Source organism: Ctenopharyngodon idella, chromosome 16 (assembly GCF_019924925.1).
Source record: "Ctenopharyngodon idella isolate HZGC_01 chromosome 16, HZGC01, whole genome shotgun sequence".
Taxonomy (NCBI): domain Eukaryota; kingdom Metazoa; phylum Chordata; class Actinopteri; order Cypriniformes; family Xenocyprididae; genus Ctenopharyngodon; species Ctenopharyngodon idella.
The window spans coordinates 11,896,391-11,909,612 of NC_067235.1; the positions used below are offsets into that span (position 1 = coordinate 11,896,391).

Genomic DNA, 13,222 nt, shown 5'->3' on the forward strand with positions numbered 1-13,222 from the left:
TCTGCCTTAGGTGAAGAGCGGAGGCAGCTGGTCTCTTGAGGAAGTGCAGTAAATGAAATATTTGATGCTTTGGTAGAGCTAGGCAAAATGTATCTGTCTGTCAAGCTATGAAAACCTGAAACTATACTATAACCTACTATAGCCAAACTATGTTGTACAGGACACCTTCAGTGTATGACTCATTTTGGTCATAGTGCCCAACTGTGATGATACTTATAGTAGCACAATTTGTTGGACAGGTGAAAAGAGGGGACTTCATCCTCACCTCATTTTCTGAAGAACTAGCTGACAGCAGCACTTCCTGTGCATCAAAGAACTCCGAAAGAGACTCTGTAATGGAAGCTCTGCTCTCATTGGACGCCTGGTGGACAAGGGGGTGGGAACCATCAGCGGAGTCTTGCTTCTGTTTGAAGAGAAATCATGGCTTTACGTCACAGAGAGCCAAATAGGTGAATCTCAAAAAGAAAAAAATGTGGATCTTATTTGACCCTACAATCAAACATTATATTCATAAATTATATAAATAAATTATTCATAATATTATATTAATATATAATATAAATTTATATTATATTATATTATATTTGGGACCTTTCAATTTATTATTATTTTTATTTATTTTCACAACAATTAGGCACACTATCCTCTAATATAGAAATGAATCATCCCGTCCATTTACATTGTTTTTGTTTTTTAAAATGTTAAAATCAGCATAAATTATCCCTCCTATTGCATTTAGTTCAGTTTTGACCAGGAATAGGTACATTAAAAAATTCTAAAAAATCTATTTTTAGTATGGGAGCTTAACTTTGGAAACTGATTAAGAATATCAAAATACACATGATTTTTTAAAATAGATATAATCATTTAAAAATATACATTGTAACACTTCTGGGTCAATTTTAATCTGGGTATCAACTGAGGCTTTACACATGATGTTAGGCAGTCTTTTTGTGAGACTTTTTTATGAGTCAGGGCTGTTTTTCCCTATAATGTTGTCAAGGACTCTAAAGGAATACCTTAACTAAAGTTATAACTTTTCTAGGCGTGTTCCCTGAACTATACCTTATCAGGTTGCTTAAGGTATACTTTCTTAAATGCGACAATACAAGGTGCTGTCCATGGCGGTGGTGCTGAATTGGTTGAAATCGATGGCTCAAGAATAGATAATTCACTCTATGCAGGGGCTGCTTCACTGCGTTATGTGAGAAAGCGGTGGTCTTTATATAAGAAGCAATTCAGAAGTTGAAATTGCATTTATCAGGACTCATGGGATCTTATAAAAAACAAAACAAATTGCAAATTAAATCTACATTGTAATTTATCTATATTCTGGGGGCTCTATGTTCTAGCTGAACCCCCAGCGTGAGTTTAAGGCGACTGTTATTTTACAACATTATTTTAGAACATATTAATTCCTTGGAGACACGTCATGCAGCTGACAGATATGTAGGTATTGCGTTTTTCCTTTTTTATTCAAAATATTCACAAACTTGTTAACTATATCATGAATTATATGATATATTTTGATTGTAAAATATGTGGAAGCGAATTTGTTTTGTCATGCAATGAGTTTGCACCACAATTTAGAGCTGTCGGATTTACGAAATTTTCCCCGAAATACATAAAAGTAAGTGGCTGGTGAACTGGGAGAAGAATAGAGTAAACGTTATTGTTTCATACACAAAGATTTTTATATGTCACAGTAGGCTACAGAGATCTGTTAAATATGCCTAATTGTCATGAAAATGCCAAAAAAGAAAAAATCACTATGGATAAATATTATTGTTCTTAAAATAGGCTTAATTTTCCTTATACAATACAACATTTCTTTTTTGTTTCTTTTCATTTTGAGGAAAGATTTGTCCTGGATATTTCTTGGCAGCTTTCATGAGATTCAACACATTAGCTGAAATACGAAGCAAACAGGATACAATTTCCCAACAGAAGATTAAAGAAAACAAAAATGCTAAATAATAGAGAATATTTCTTATCAGCACAAGACCAAGTAAACATAATTAAGTAAAATAAACAATTAGCAAACAATTTCTTTTGAATGACGACTTGTTATGAAGTAGTAAGACAAAAAGGAAAGACAGTTGGCAGTGCTTTGCAAGATAATTAGCGTAAAAGCATTATGTTGACTAGAATGTCAATTAGGGAAGTTGGTTATTGACAAAGCAATTCCACAGGAACATATCACTGATAGCATGTGAAGCGTGGGTGCAATATAAGATTGTTAGGGTGCGTGCAAGTGGGTTTGGGCGTATACTACCCAGAGACATGATTAACTGGCATTAGTAAGTCTGACTCAGCCTCTCCAGAGAGTATCTGTGGATTCAATTAGCATAAATCAACTGAAGCCTCAGGTTTTAACCCAAGGTGATAAAAAATATTCAGCTGACAAATCTTACGCTAATTCTTTCTACAATAACTCTACTTGTGATTAGTGAGCAATGACTAATAAAAAGTAGTGTGTATATGGTTGGTGGCAGCTGTAGAAATGGTCTGGTCTTGATAATAGCATTGGGGTGGTGGATGGGTGTAATGATAGCACATTTCCCAGACCCACCTGCAGGGGGCCAGGACTGAGGTTTATATGGACAGAGGGCTCAGAGATGTGCGACTCAGCGTGAATCTTGCACAGACGCTCTCTCAGCTCAGTGTTCTGTGTTACAGCCTGCAAAAGCAACCAGCAAAAACTCACATGGAGTCCACATAGAGATCCTAACTATTAAACATACCTTAAGCAATTAACAGAAATCAGCTCATTATATATTCACCCTCATTTATTTTCAAACCTTTACGACAAAGGCATACAGTGACTAGGACTGTCAATCTAAGAATAGAACACTTAGGGCCAGATTTACTCACAGCTTGCGCCAGCACAAACCCTCTTCTAGCATTAAAAAACTACTGTCAGGATTTATTAAAGACACGCAGTGAAAAATTAGTGCTGAATGGGCGTGGACACAGTTATTTTTTGCGGCTGAACTTATTGCATATGCATTTGTAGGAGTTTCCCTTTCAGATGCAAAATTTATGGGGGAAGAGTGTTTAAATGAATCATGCAAGGTCATTTACTAATGTTTAAGCTAGTTAATTTACTGGTATTTGCGCCATTATTTACCGCCCAAAAATGCATGTCTTAAACCAGACGCTAATTTGCGCTGCTCTTGGTAGATTGTTTTAGTCATTATGGAAATGATTCAGCTGCATCTGCTTCTTTAATTTGTGCGTCGTCAGTAGATCACATGCAGAACTTTCCACTCCCATTAGCGCTTTTTTGGAATTGCGCTCTCACGCTAATGTGCCTGTTTAGTCAATCTGGCCCTTATTCAGCAAAAAATGCAAATACATTCTCAAACCTCACACTAAGTCAAATGTGGTGTGCAAAAATTTGTTGCAATGGTTTTGATATTGATGGCATTAAATGGCACTGATTATCGTGTTTTTCATAAATAATCGAAGTATTTGGATTGTGACTGACAAGTTTGAATTAAGGGTATTGCAATTATACTGGTATAGTGACGATATCCATGATAACTACTGATATTGTGTTAATATTACACATATTATAATATCATTAATAATCCAGTACCAGTAACTATTAAGGTGCAGTACTGCCACCTACCGTTAAGGTTCAGTACTGCCACCTACTATGTTGGAGTGTCAACCAAGGCTGCGTTTCCCAAAAGCATCGTGAGCCAAGTTGATCATAGAGACTGTAGAGATTATGGGTGGCAATGGTTCTACAATCTACTTAGGCTTCCCTGCTTTTGGGAAACGCAGCCCTGGCTGACACTCCAAAATAGTAGGTGGCAGTACTGCACATTAACACTGGTAGCTACCAGTCATAAAACAAAAAAAGGGATAAGAAGACACAGTGGATGCATTCCAAATGGGATATATTCAACTCCGGAGTGAGAACCATCATGGTTGCCATGTTGAAGGGTCGTTTCAAACCAAAGTGCTCAAAACTGGCCACTCCAAAAGGGCCTTCGGAATGAAGGATTACGAAGAGAACTAATCGACACTTTGCACCCATGATTCTTTGCACAGGCAACAGTTGTTTTTTTTTTTTGGTCTTCTACACCCTTTCTCCCTTCAGAGCTCTCACTCTGGAGGGTATAACCTTTGAAGGGATTAGGGCATAGGGATGAGCCCTTCAGAATGGAACACAGGGAGTATGTAGCTACTACCAGTCCCACCAGGATTTCAAGATTCTGCGATGGCTGAATTTATCGCAAAATCAAGCAAACTGCCGCAGATGTTCTGCAGATTTTGGGCTTAGAGGTGTCCTGTCACACCATCGCAAGGCGCGTTTAGTGAAACAAAGGCTGTTTCTCAGTTCCAAAAATGTAAAGAACAGCCTTGCGTGAAGACCGATCTACAAGGTCTACAATGGACAAATAAAAGGAAAGCAGAACTAATCCACGCTACTCATTTGACTTAAACGTGCTGATCTAGATCACGCGACACCCTTAATACACAGCGTTGGGAGGTCCCGTTTAGAAAGAGCTTGAATTCGCCACAGAATCAGTAACATTGAAAGCAAACACTTATTTAAAAATAAAAAGACATTAAGTGTAGAACTTAAAGGTGCAATATGTAAGAATTTTGCAGTAAAATATTCAAAAACCACTAGGCCAGTGTTATTTATTTTGTTCACTTGAGTACTTACAATATCCCAAATGTTTGCAACTATTTGTAAATTGTGAGAAAATTGCAATTTTAACCAAGGCTCTTTAACCTCATACTCTTGACTGGAAAAGCGGAAGCAGCGCCGGCGGCTGTGGCATAATAAAAGTTCCGCTGCTCGCGGCGTGTTGCGCAATCGCTCCAGCGGCCGCGTTCAGCTCCGACAACACTCGGTCCTGCTCTGCTTCATACTACAGTAACGTTAGTAATCGCATCCATGAACATGATTTATTCCCGAGTCCTATCCCAATTGTTTTCCACCGGCTGTGAGGTGAAGACCACATGTCCCAAGATTCTGCCCTCAAACTTGGCTTCATCAAGCTACGCCTTTGTTTTGAATAGGCCTCTAGCGACCTCTAGCGGACAGAAAATATTACATATTGCACCGGTGCTACTGCCCTCAAACGTTAGTCTGGAGCCCTGCAATGGTTCTCGAGGTCAGAAAAATAACAATTTTAGAAGAATGTTGTCTGTGGTATGTTTTCACTGCAAAACAATGAGAAATGCCACAAATATCGCCGCAATTATTACGCCAAATTCTGAGAAAAGCAGTCACAAATTCAGTCATTTTAGGCCGAAAAAAAAAAAAAAAAAACAGAAAAAAGTCCTGCGAAATCCTGGAGGGACTGTACTACTAATGCACAAAATCATGTCGAAGGAGATGACAGGTGAAAGCGAGACACTATCTGCACCCCAAAAAGTTGTGGGAGCTTGATGGATTCCGCCTATCAATATAGCAAATAATATTGCTATTGTGAATTCTTTTGGTCAGATAAACGTGTAGTGAATTGATATTGTGACAGCAATTGTGAATTTGAGATTTGAGTGCAAAATGAGAATGTGACAGATCAAGGTATTTTCTGTTCATAATGTAACAACTTGAAAGTTAAACAAGCTATATGGACTACTTTAATGGTGCTTTTCCAATGCTTTTTTGTCTTTTTTAGAGTTAGACAGGCCTGGTCCTGGCATATTTTCATTGTGTGGGAAAGTGCAGCATGAACATTCTTCAAAATATTTTTCTTTATGTTGTATGAAAGAAAGCAAGTTAAATAGGATTGGACTTTTAAAATTTCATTTTTGGGGAACTATTCCTTTAAAGTTATGGAGTTCCAAGTTACTTGAGACTAAATGTGGCCAGTAAGGATGCACTGTGAATTTCAAAAAAGATTCCCCTGCAGTTCTAACAGAGAGCAGATGTTTGGCGTTCTTTCTCAGAAGTGCTAAAGAAGATGAGTCATAATTCAGTGTCACAGAACTCGATTTAGCACAGACTGTTTTTAGCATGTAAAATGGCTCCTTGGAGGGTCAACTCTATTGTTCACAAGATTCATTAGAAGGTCGACATACTCGTTATATTACAATAGCACTTCCACAGGTAATTCCCTGCACTTGATGAGAAAGCACATCTAAATATATTCTTTGGCCGTTCATAAAGTGATGATAAGAGGAGCATGTTTACATCTGCACAAAACAAGAGCTCTGCTTGAGTAGCATGCAATGCTTTAAAGAAGTATTTAGGCAAGAAACAGAACGATTGTTAGTAAACAGTGTTGAGCATAAGGAAATGCATAGAGAGAAAATGTGTGTGTGTGTTTGTGTTCTTACAGCAGTCAGGGCACTCTTCAGTCCTAGGAGCTGGGCCGAGGGGGAGGGACAAGACTCGTGCTCCAGCATTTGTTTAAGTCTCTCTTTCTCTGTAGTCAGCATGCACAGGGCTGATTTCATGGTTGTATGAACTGGAAACAAACATGTAAAAAAAGAGTTTAGTACCATTTCAGATATATATAAGGTGGACAAATCATTTACAAATCTGGTTTTGATTCTCACATCTTCGTGCATGATTTATAAAACACGATCTGTTTGTAATTTGAGGGAGTATACATATGAATCAGAGCAAAATGTGCATTTTAGAAGTGTCTCTGTTTCATCATAGCAGGAGTGTAACAGCTGATTTGGCCTCCACATGAAACCTGGCACAGATGCAAATCATACTGAGTGATTTGAAAAGGTATCTATAGGAAGGAAACAGGAAGTGTGCAGTGAAAACATGTACTTGAGTTGATATTGATTTGATATGTTGCAGAAATAAAAAATAGAAAGCTTGTTGAACATGGCTTTTCCAAATTTAACTTTTTCCATATGTTTTTAGTGAATTTACATTAGTTCAATTAGATTAGATTAGATACTATAAGGTAAATATTCAATGGTGGTTATATTTTTCTATATTAAATGTTGTAGTTTATTCAGTTCCCTCATTTTGCGGAAAGAAAACTAAATTATATGTTATATATATACTTAAGTATTTTAGTATTTTATTTTTGTTGTTCATCTAGAGAAGCTGTTATATTGTCCAATGAAACCTCTCGACTTGTACTAAAGGAGCAGCTGGGAAATTTCTTTGACCATGAGATACTGATTTTCACAATCCTCCTGAAGATAAATTTGCAATCAACATCTGTCGCATTCTCCAGAGTTTTGGCTTTGTCCCTCTGCAATTTCCTCCTAATGACACATATTTTATATGCAAATAAGACATTCTGAGCCAAAAATGTAGGATTTGGGGGAAAATGATGAGGTATAATTTATCCCAAAGGACACATTCTAGTGATGTATCACTAAATCTAGTTGAAAAAAGATTCACTAGTTTTCTGTTTCAGCACTCACGGTTGTTTGCGACACGGCAGAAGTCTTCCTGCAGTTTGGATACATCTATAGGCGAGTCTAGAGGTTCATGGTAACTCTTCTCATTGGTCAGGTCTACAGAAGAGAGGTTGGGATTGGATGCGTGGAGACGGATAGAGCCTGCTGAAATACAGCTTGGAACCTAAAAACATCAGAGAAAGGAGAAAATACCAGGTCAGTGGTCAATGATGGTGCTATTCATTTTTGCAAAAGGAACACTGCGAGATAAATGGCCTGAGGAAAACGTAATAGGAAATTTCTCGTCCATGCAGTAATACTTAATGGTCCTTTGTGTAACAGTTAAGAGACTACAGGACTAGCCATGCGAACGAGAGTGACTTTCATTGTCACATCAGCAAATCAGCCCAATAAAACATTGCATTAACATTAAAAATGCATGGCTCTCTTGTAAACTGATGTGAAGATTTTTTAATATCAGGTATGCAAGTAGAAGGTCACAAATCACCTGCAGGGTTGTTTTGTTGTCTTTCCCATAATTCTTGGAACGCCATTTTCTGGGATGTCTCTTCTCTTTTTTCGGGCTGTCGTACGTTGAAGCCTACACAAAACAAAAGATACTGAAATACCCCAATACATACTGAAAACCCTTCACTAAAATGGATTCTTTGTACATATGTACAATATATCAGTACCATATCAGTTATCAGCCGATATTAGACATGTTTTAATATACCACTATCGATTAATATTGGATATATAACTGTTCATGCTCATTTCCCCTAATTTTACATTTAGCTAAGCTTTGCAATCATCAAACAATCACTTAAAGTTAATCTTTAAAAACACTAATAATTTAAGAATTCAAATTAAATATAATCTTTAGCGAATCTAAAAATAAATATCCTTTTTTTTTCATAATTTTGTGATGCTTAAATTTACTTAATGACTGATTTTAGCTTAGTGTTTTATTGGCCATACTGTAAATACAATTCTGTTGCAAAATAAGGGGATTAATTCACAGCATCTCAAGGGACGAGTTCCCAATTTTCATCCATCTTTGTATTGTTACAGTGTCGGTAGTATATGTAAATGAACAACGTGTACTCTCTCTCAATGTTACCTGAACCCAGATCTCCCTGTTTATTTGTCCACCATATGACACAAAATGAAAATCTGCGAACTTGTCCTTTAAGTACAGAGATAACATTTAAATTTGCAGCAGCTAAAGTAAACAGAAATTGTAATAAAATAAGGTGGCCCATTTGGCAGATGAAAAGGACAGCTCTCTGAATAATATCTCATCTGTTACCGCGGTTATGTGGAATAATTTGATTTATTACTGCAAATCTCATCATGGCTATCCTTCTGAACTTGTGCTATCAACCGAATGACTGTTTGTCAGTTGGACCGTAGGCAAGAACATTAACAGCATCCACAGGCACAGCTGGACCACTGCCTGAGGGACTAAGATTCGCCTTTTTTGAAGGCAGCAATTTTAAAGAATTTTTTTCTATTAAACATTTTTCAAAGTTTTCCAAGTAAAACTTTAAGTGCCCCTATTATGATATCTTAAAGGTTGTTAATTTTGTTTTGGAGGTCTCCTACAATAGGTTTACATGCATCCAAGGTCAAAATACGCTTTCATTTTTCATAATATACATTGCAGCATCACCTCTTTTCTTACGGCGTCTGAAATGGTTCGATTGAAGGATTCAGTCTCTTTAAACCCCTCCTTTCCGAGAGCCTACACTGCTCTGATTGGCTAGATGGCCCAGTCTGTTGTGATTGGTCTACTGTTTCGGAAAGGAAACTCCCATTACCGTATCCGAATTTCCGGAGGCTTCCTCAGCACTTGAATATACATAGGGATACGAATGGGAACAATTGCGTTGGCTTTATTGTATGAATTTCAGGGCTAGCCCTCAACCTTTAGAAGTGCATGCAAAGTGGATTTGCTTTCACAGCGCAAAAAACAGCGTCTTCTCGTCATGTCGACAACACGAACCAAACTCTTCCAGGCCTCAGCTACGACTACAGGGCTGGGCAAAGTAGATGATGTTCACGGGCAGCCAATGAAGGCCATCAGCTGGCATTATGCAAATTTGTGTTATAAACCTACATATAGATTTATGCAGGAAGTAAGACTCGTTTCAGGCAGTTGAGAATCAGTTCTTTTTTTTGGGAGACTTGATTTAACGTGCACTTTGATCTTTGAAACAGCTGTTCACACTACATGAAAGATAATATACGAAAAAGCACTTTAAATATATAAAATAATATCAATTCAACTAAAACATCCTTACATTTGTTGGATATGTAAAACACTTATTCTAACCAAGAACAAATTCTGATATATGGCTTGTGTAATTATGTTAATAACAACAAAAAAAATTATTATAAATTTGTGCGTGATTGACATGTAACCTGCAGAGCGTTGATGGCTGGGGCGGAGTAGGTGCGGTGTAACACCTCCATACTTCTTAACAAGTGATTCAGTTCCAGGAGCTGAGCCTCACATACAGAGAGTTCTGAGAGAGAAAGAAAAAACATTGTGCAGTAAAAATCTGCAAACACAGCATCTTCAGCGTGAGATTGGTGTGTGCGTACCTTTGGTGCACCTGTCCATGTCATCAGAAGACTGGAGCCAGGCGGTCACCTTGGCCTGGCTGGTAAAAGATACAGGCGAGTGGAGAGACGACTGCTTTGCAAGAGAGGCACGCTACATGGAAAAAGAGAGAGAGAGAGAGAGAGAGAGAGAGAGAGAGAGAGAGAGAGAGAGAGAGAGAAAAGCATGAAAAGAAAATGATACGGGGATGATAGAGACAGAAATGAAGACAGAAAATTATTGAGAAGAGAGAGAAAGCTAAATGTATTAATACAACTCCAGCTAAGTAAAACAATTTTAGTTTCATTAAGTAAATTAAAGTAAATTTCAGTAAATTTTTCATATCATATCATGTTTTTATTATATATATATATATATATATATATATATATATATATAAAATACATTTCCAGTTTTAAACCCTCTAGAATGCCTTTTGTTATATGAAGGTCACATTTTTCTCTTTTATTTATAGATAAATGATGTTTATGACATAAACCATTTCAATATTTATTTTGTGAAATTGATTTACATCTATTTTGCAAAAACTACAACTGCCCCACAGCTGTGACATCATTTCCACCACACCAAACAATTGGAAATATCGTTTATGAATGCAATTTCCAATCCATCTGTGATGGTCAAATTATGGAAAAAAAGGATATTATTTAAAAAAGCTGCATTATGAAATATATTTTGATTAAATATGACTTGAATTCTATTATTGACTGAGTACATAAAATCTGTGTTCAAAGCCTACAAAATAATGCTTTTTAATTTTGAGCTTGAGATTTGGTACTGTATCATATCTGCACTTTATCTGCAAATTCTTCTTACTGTCAGTGGATCTTGGTGTACTGTATAATGACGGATTCACTCTGATATGGTAATCACTGGTAACCATGGGAATACCTCAAAGCATCAGATTCATCCGTGCAGAAGAGCATGTAACTGATGTAAGAGCTGCGAACATGCGATAGATGTCGATCAAAGTGTGAATGTGCAGCTTTATTATGTGTATTTAGGACTAATACTAGCTATGAAGTTAGCCTGAGCAAGACAAAAGCCAATTTATGCCAAAATCTAAAAAAAATGCCATTTCCATAATCATCACAGAATGATATTGAACACAATACATCATTTGAGATGTGGTGGAAATATGGTGGGAATTTTCATTACCTTCAGAAAAAACTTGTACTATGATAAATGTGTTTACACTGTTGGATATTGTTAGTGGACAAAATAAATGAACTAGTGTGGAAAGTGATTTTTGAGAGGTTTTTTCTTTTTTTTTTCTCTCTAAATGCTGTAGACTTTACAGTACAATAGTCCTTTAATGTCCTCTCAAAGTTAAAGCACTAGCACAGTCATTGTCATTTCATCTGACATTATCTTTCCATCTAAACCCTCTACATGTCCCATGGCGTTACCTTTCTGATGGACTGACTGTCGGATATCGTGGGGGAGGAGGGGAGGGGGTAATGAGGGTGAAAGAGTGTTTTCTCATGAGGGAACATTGCAATCTCATTCTGCCTGTAAAGTCTGTGGTGACGTAGCTTAGAGACCCATTCATCAAACAGCTCCTGGGACTTGATCTGCAAGCACAAGGAGACCACAGTTAAACTTACTCAATCAGGATTCAGAAGCTGTTTTTCTTCATGCTGTGCTGCTGTTGACTTCATGACTTTGTATTTGAAGGACTAGCTTCCTATTCCTGAGATCAAGAGTTCAAACTGGAGAAAAACAAACGGAAACTGACAAAACCTATTTTGCCCCATAAATGATTCTCTTTAAAAGAGGATCCACTACATGGGAGCAGAATTTCATTTTAAAATCAATCTCTCTCTTGAGATTTGTAAAGCTTTCTTATATTAAACTGTTAATCTGTTTTGGGATTGTAATGATTTTCTAAAAGCTTTGAACATGATAAGCCAGCCTATACAACCTATAAGATAATATCAGTAAAAACATGGTTGGACAAATTTCAGAATTTAAGAAGATACTGCAATTCAAAAAAATTAAACACAACAAAATTGAACAAAACAAATAATTTTCATTCAGACATGTATTCTTCTTATTTATAACTTTATATTAAGCAATTTCATATTTCATACATCAACATTTTAATCTATAATATATTTACTCAAAGCATTCTGGGAAATGTGTTATTCTACCATTGTTCATAAAATGAAAGTTATTGAGGAAAAAAACTATATTAATATTATTAATATGATCTGCTGTGTCTAGAAATACCCGATGTGTTGTGTATACATGATGTTTATGGGTTTATTTGCATTTAATTTAATTGTAATTAAGTGTAATTATACAATTTTGCATTCTGTTTGCATTATACTGCAATTTAAAAGGCATTCTAAATTCAGTTCTGGATGGGACATCAAAACTCTTTCTGATATAGCCACAAAACATTGAAGGGGTCACGAACTGCATTTTATTATTATTATTATTATTTTATAATGTTTCCTGAGGTGCACTTATAATGTTAATAAGACTTTTACATCAAAAAATTGTCATAATTTAGAAATAAATGGCCATTTTCTACCCTGATTTTAGCCCTCTGTTTGAAGGGGCGTGTCTGCTGTGACACTTCAGTGTTAACGCCCACTTCTAACATCTTTGCATATGAAATAAGTATTACATGTGGAACCCTCTAGAATACTTTTACTACGTTTTTACAATTACAGCTGTCAAGATCAACGAATCATTGTAGCCGATGACAGTCTGTTGATCGCGCGAATGCCGTGATCTCGTCATTGCAACGCGATTTCTGCACTCTTACGAATGCTTTCACCATAACTAACAATGCGAACATGATGTAAATACAGCAAGTGATTCATTGTGCAGTGTAAGTGTCACTGATTATAACTCATTAGCATTAGTTTTGGCAAGTGTGCAGATAAACTCATGCTGTGTGATCGACAGCTTCAGCCATTATAAAGAGAGCATTCTTTGATCACTTTCTGTATATAATTGATCGCTTTCTGTATATAATTTAATCACAATTTAAAAATGTATAAATGCTTAGTACATATCAAACGATCTACAATAACAGACAAAGCACACCATCGTCTTTTAGTTTCAATCTTTCTGAAAATCCTTCATCGAATTGTGCCTTGTTTGTAAACGAATCTGCGGTGAAATTAAGTGAACTAAGGACCAAGTTCTTACTGACGTGGTCTGGAACATCAAACAAACTTCATCCACTCTTTCCTAATGTTGGGATCAGAAGGAAGGCAATGAAGGAAGGCAAGT

At 36.5% G+C, this 13,222-nt stretch overlaps 1 protein-coding gene across 8 annotated transcripts in view; it reads right to left on the reverse strand.

Moving 5' to 3' along the window:
- The window catches only part of osbpl3b (oxysterol binding protein-like 3b), an 80,450-nt gene that overhangs the window by 16,706 nt on the left and 50,522 nt on the right, over positions 1–13,222 (reverse strand). For 7 of the 8 annotated variants that reach the window (XM_051866662.1, XM_051866665.1, XM_051866667.1 and 4 more), the window contains 8 exons: positions 11,383–11,547; positions 9,955–10,066; positions 9,772–9,875; positions 7,853–7,945; positions 7,369–7,528; positions 6,310–6,440; positions 2,573–2,680; positions 266–403 (listed from right to left, as the gene is read on the reverse strand). In XM_051866662.1, coding sequence (XP_051722622.1) covers positions 266–403; positions 2,573–2,680; positions 6,310–6,440; positions 7,369–7,528; positions 7,853–7,945; positions 9,772–9,875; positions 9,955–10,066; positions 11,383–11,547 — 1,011 coding nt within the window. The remainder of the gene's footprint in view (positions 1–265; positions 404–2,572; positions 2,681–6,309; positions 6,441–7,368; positions 7,529–7,852; positions 7,946–9,771; positions 9,876–9,954; positions 10,067–11,382; positions 11,548–13,222) is intronic. The other variant, XM_051866669.1, reaches the window with a different exon arrangement.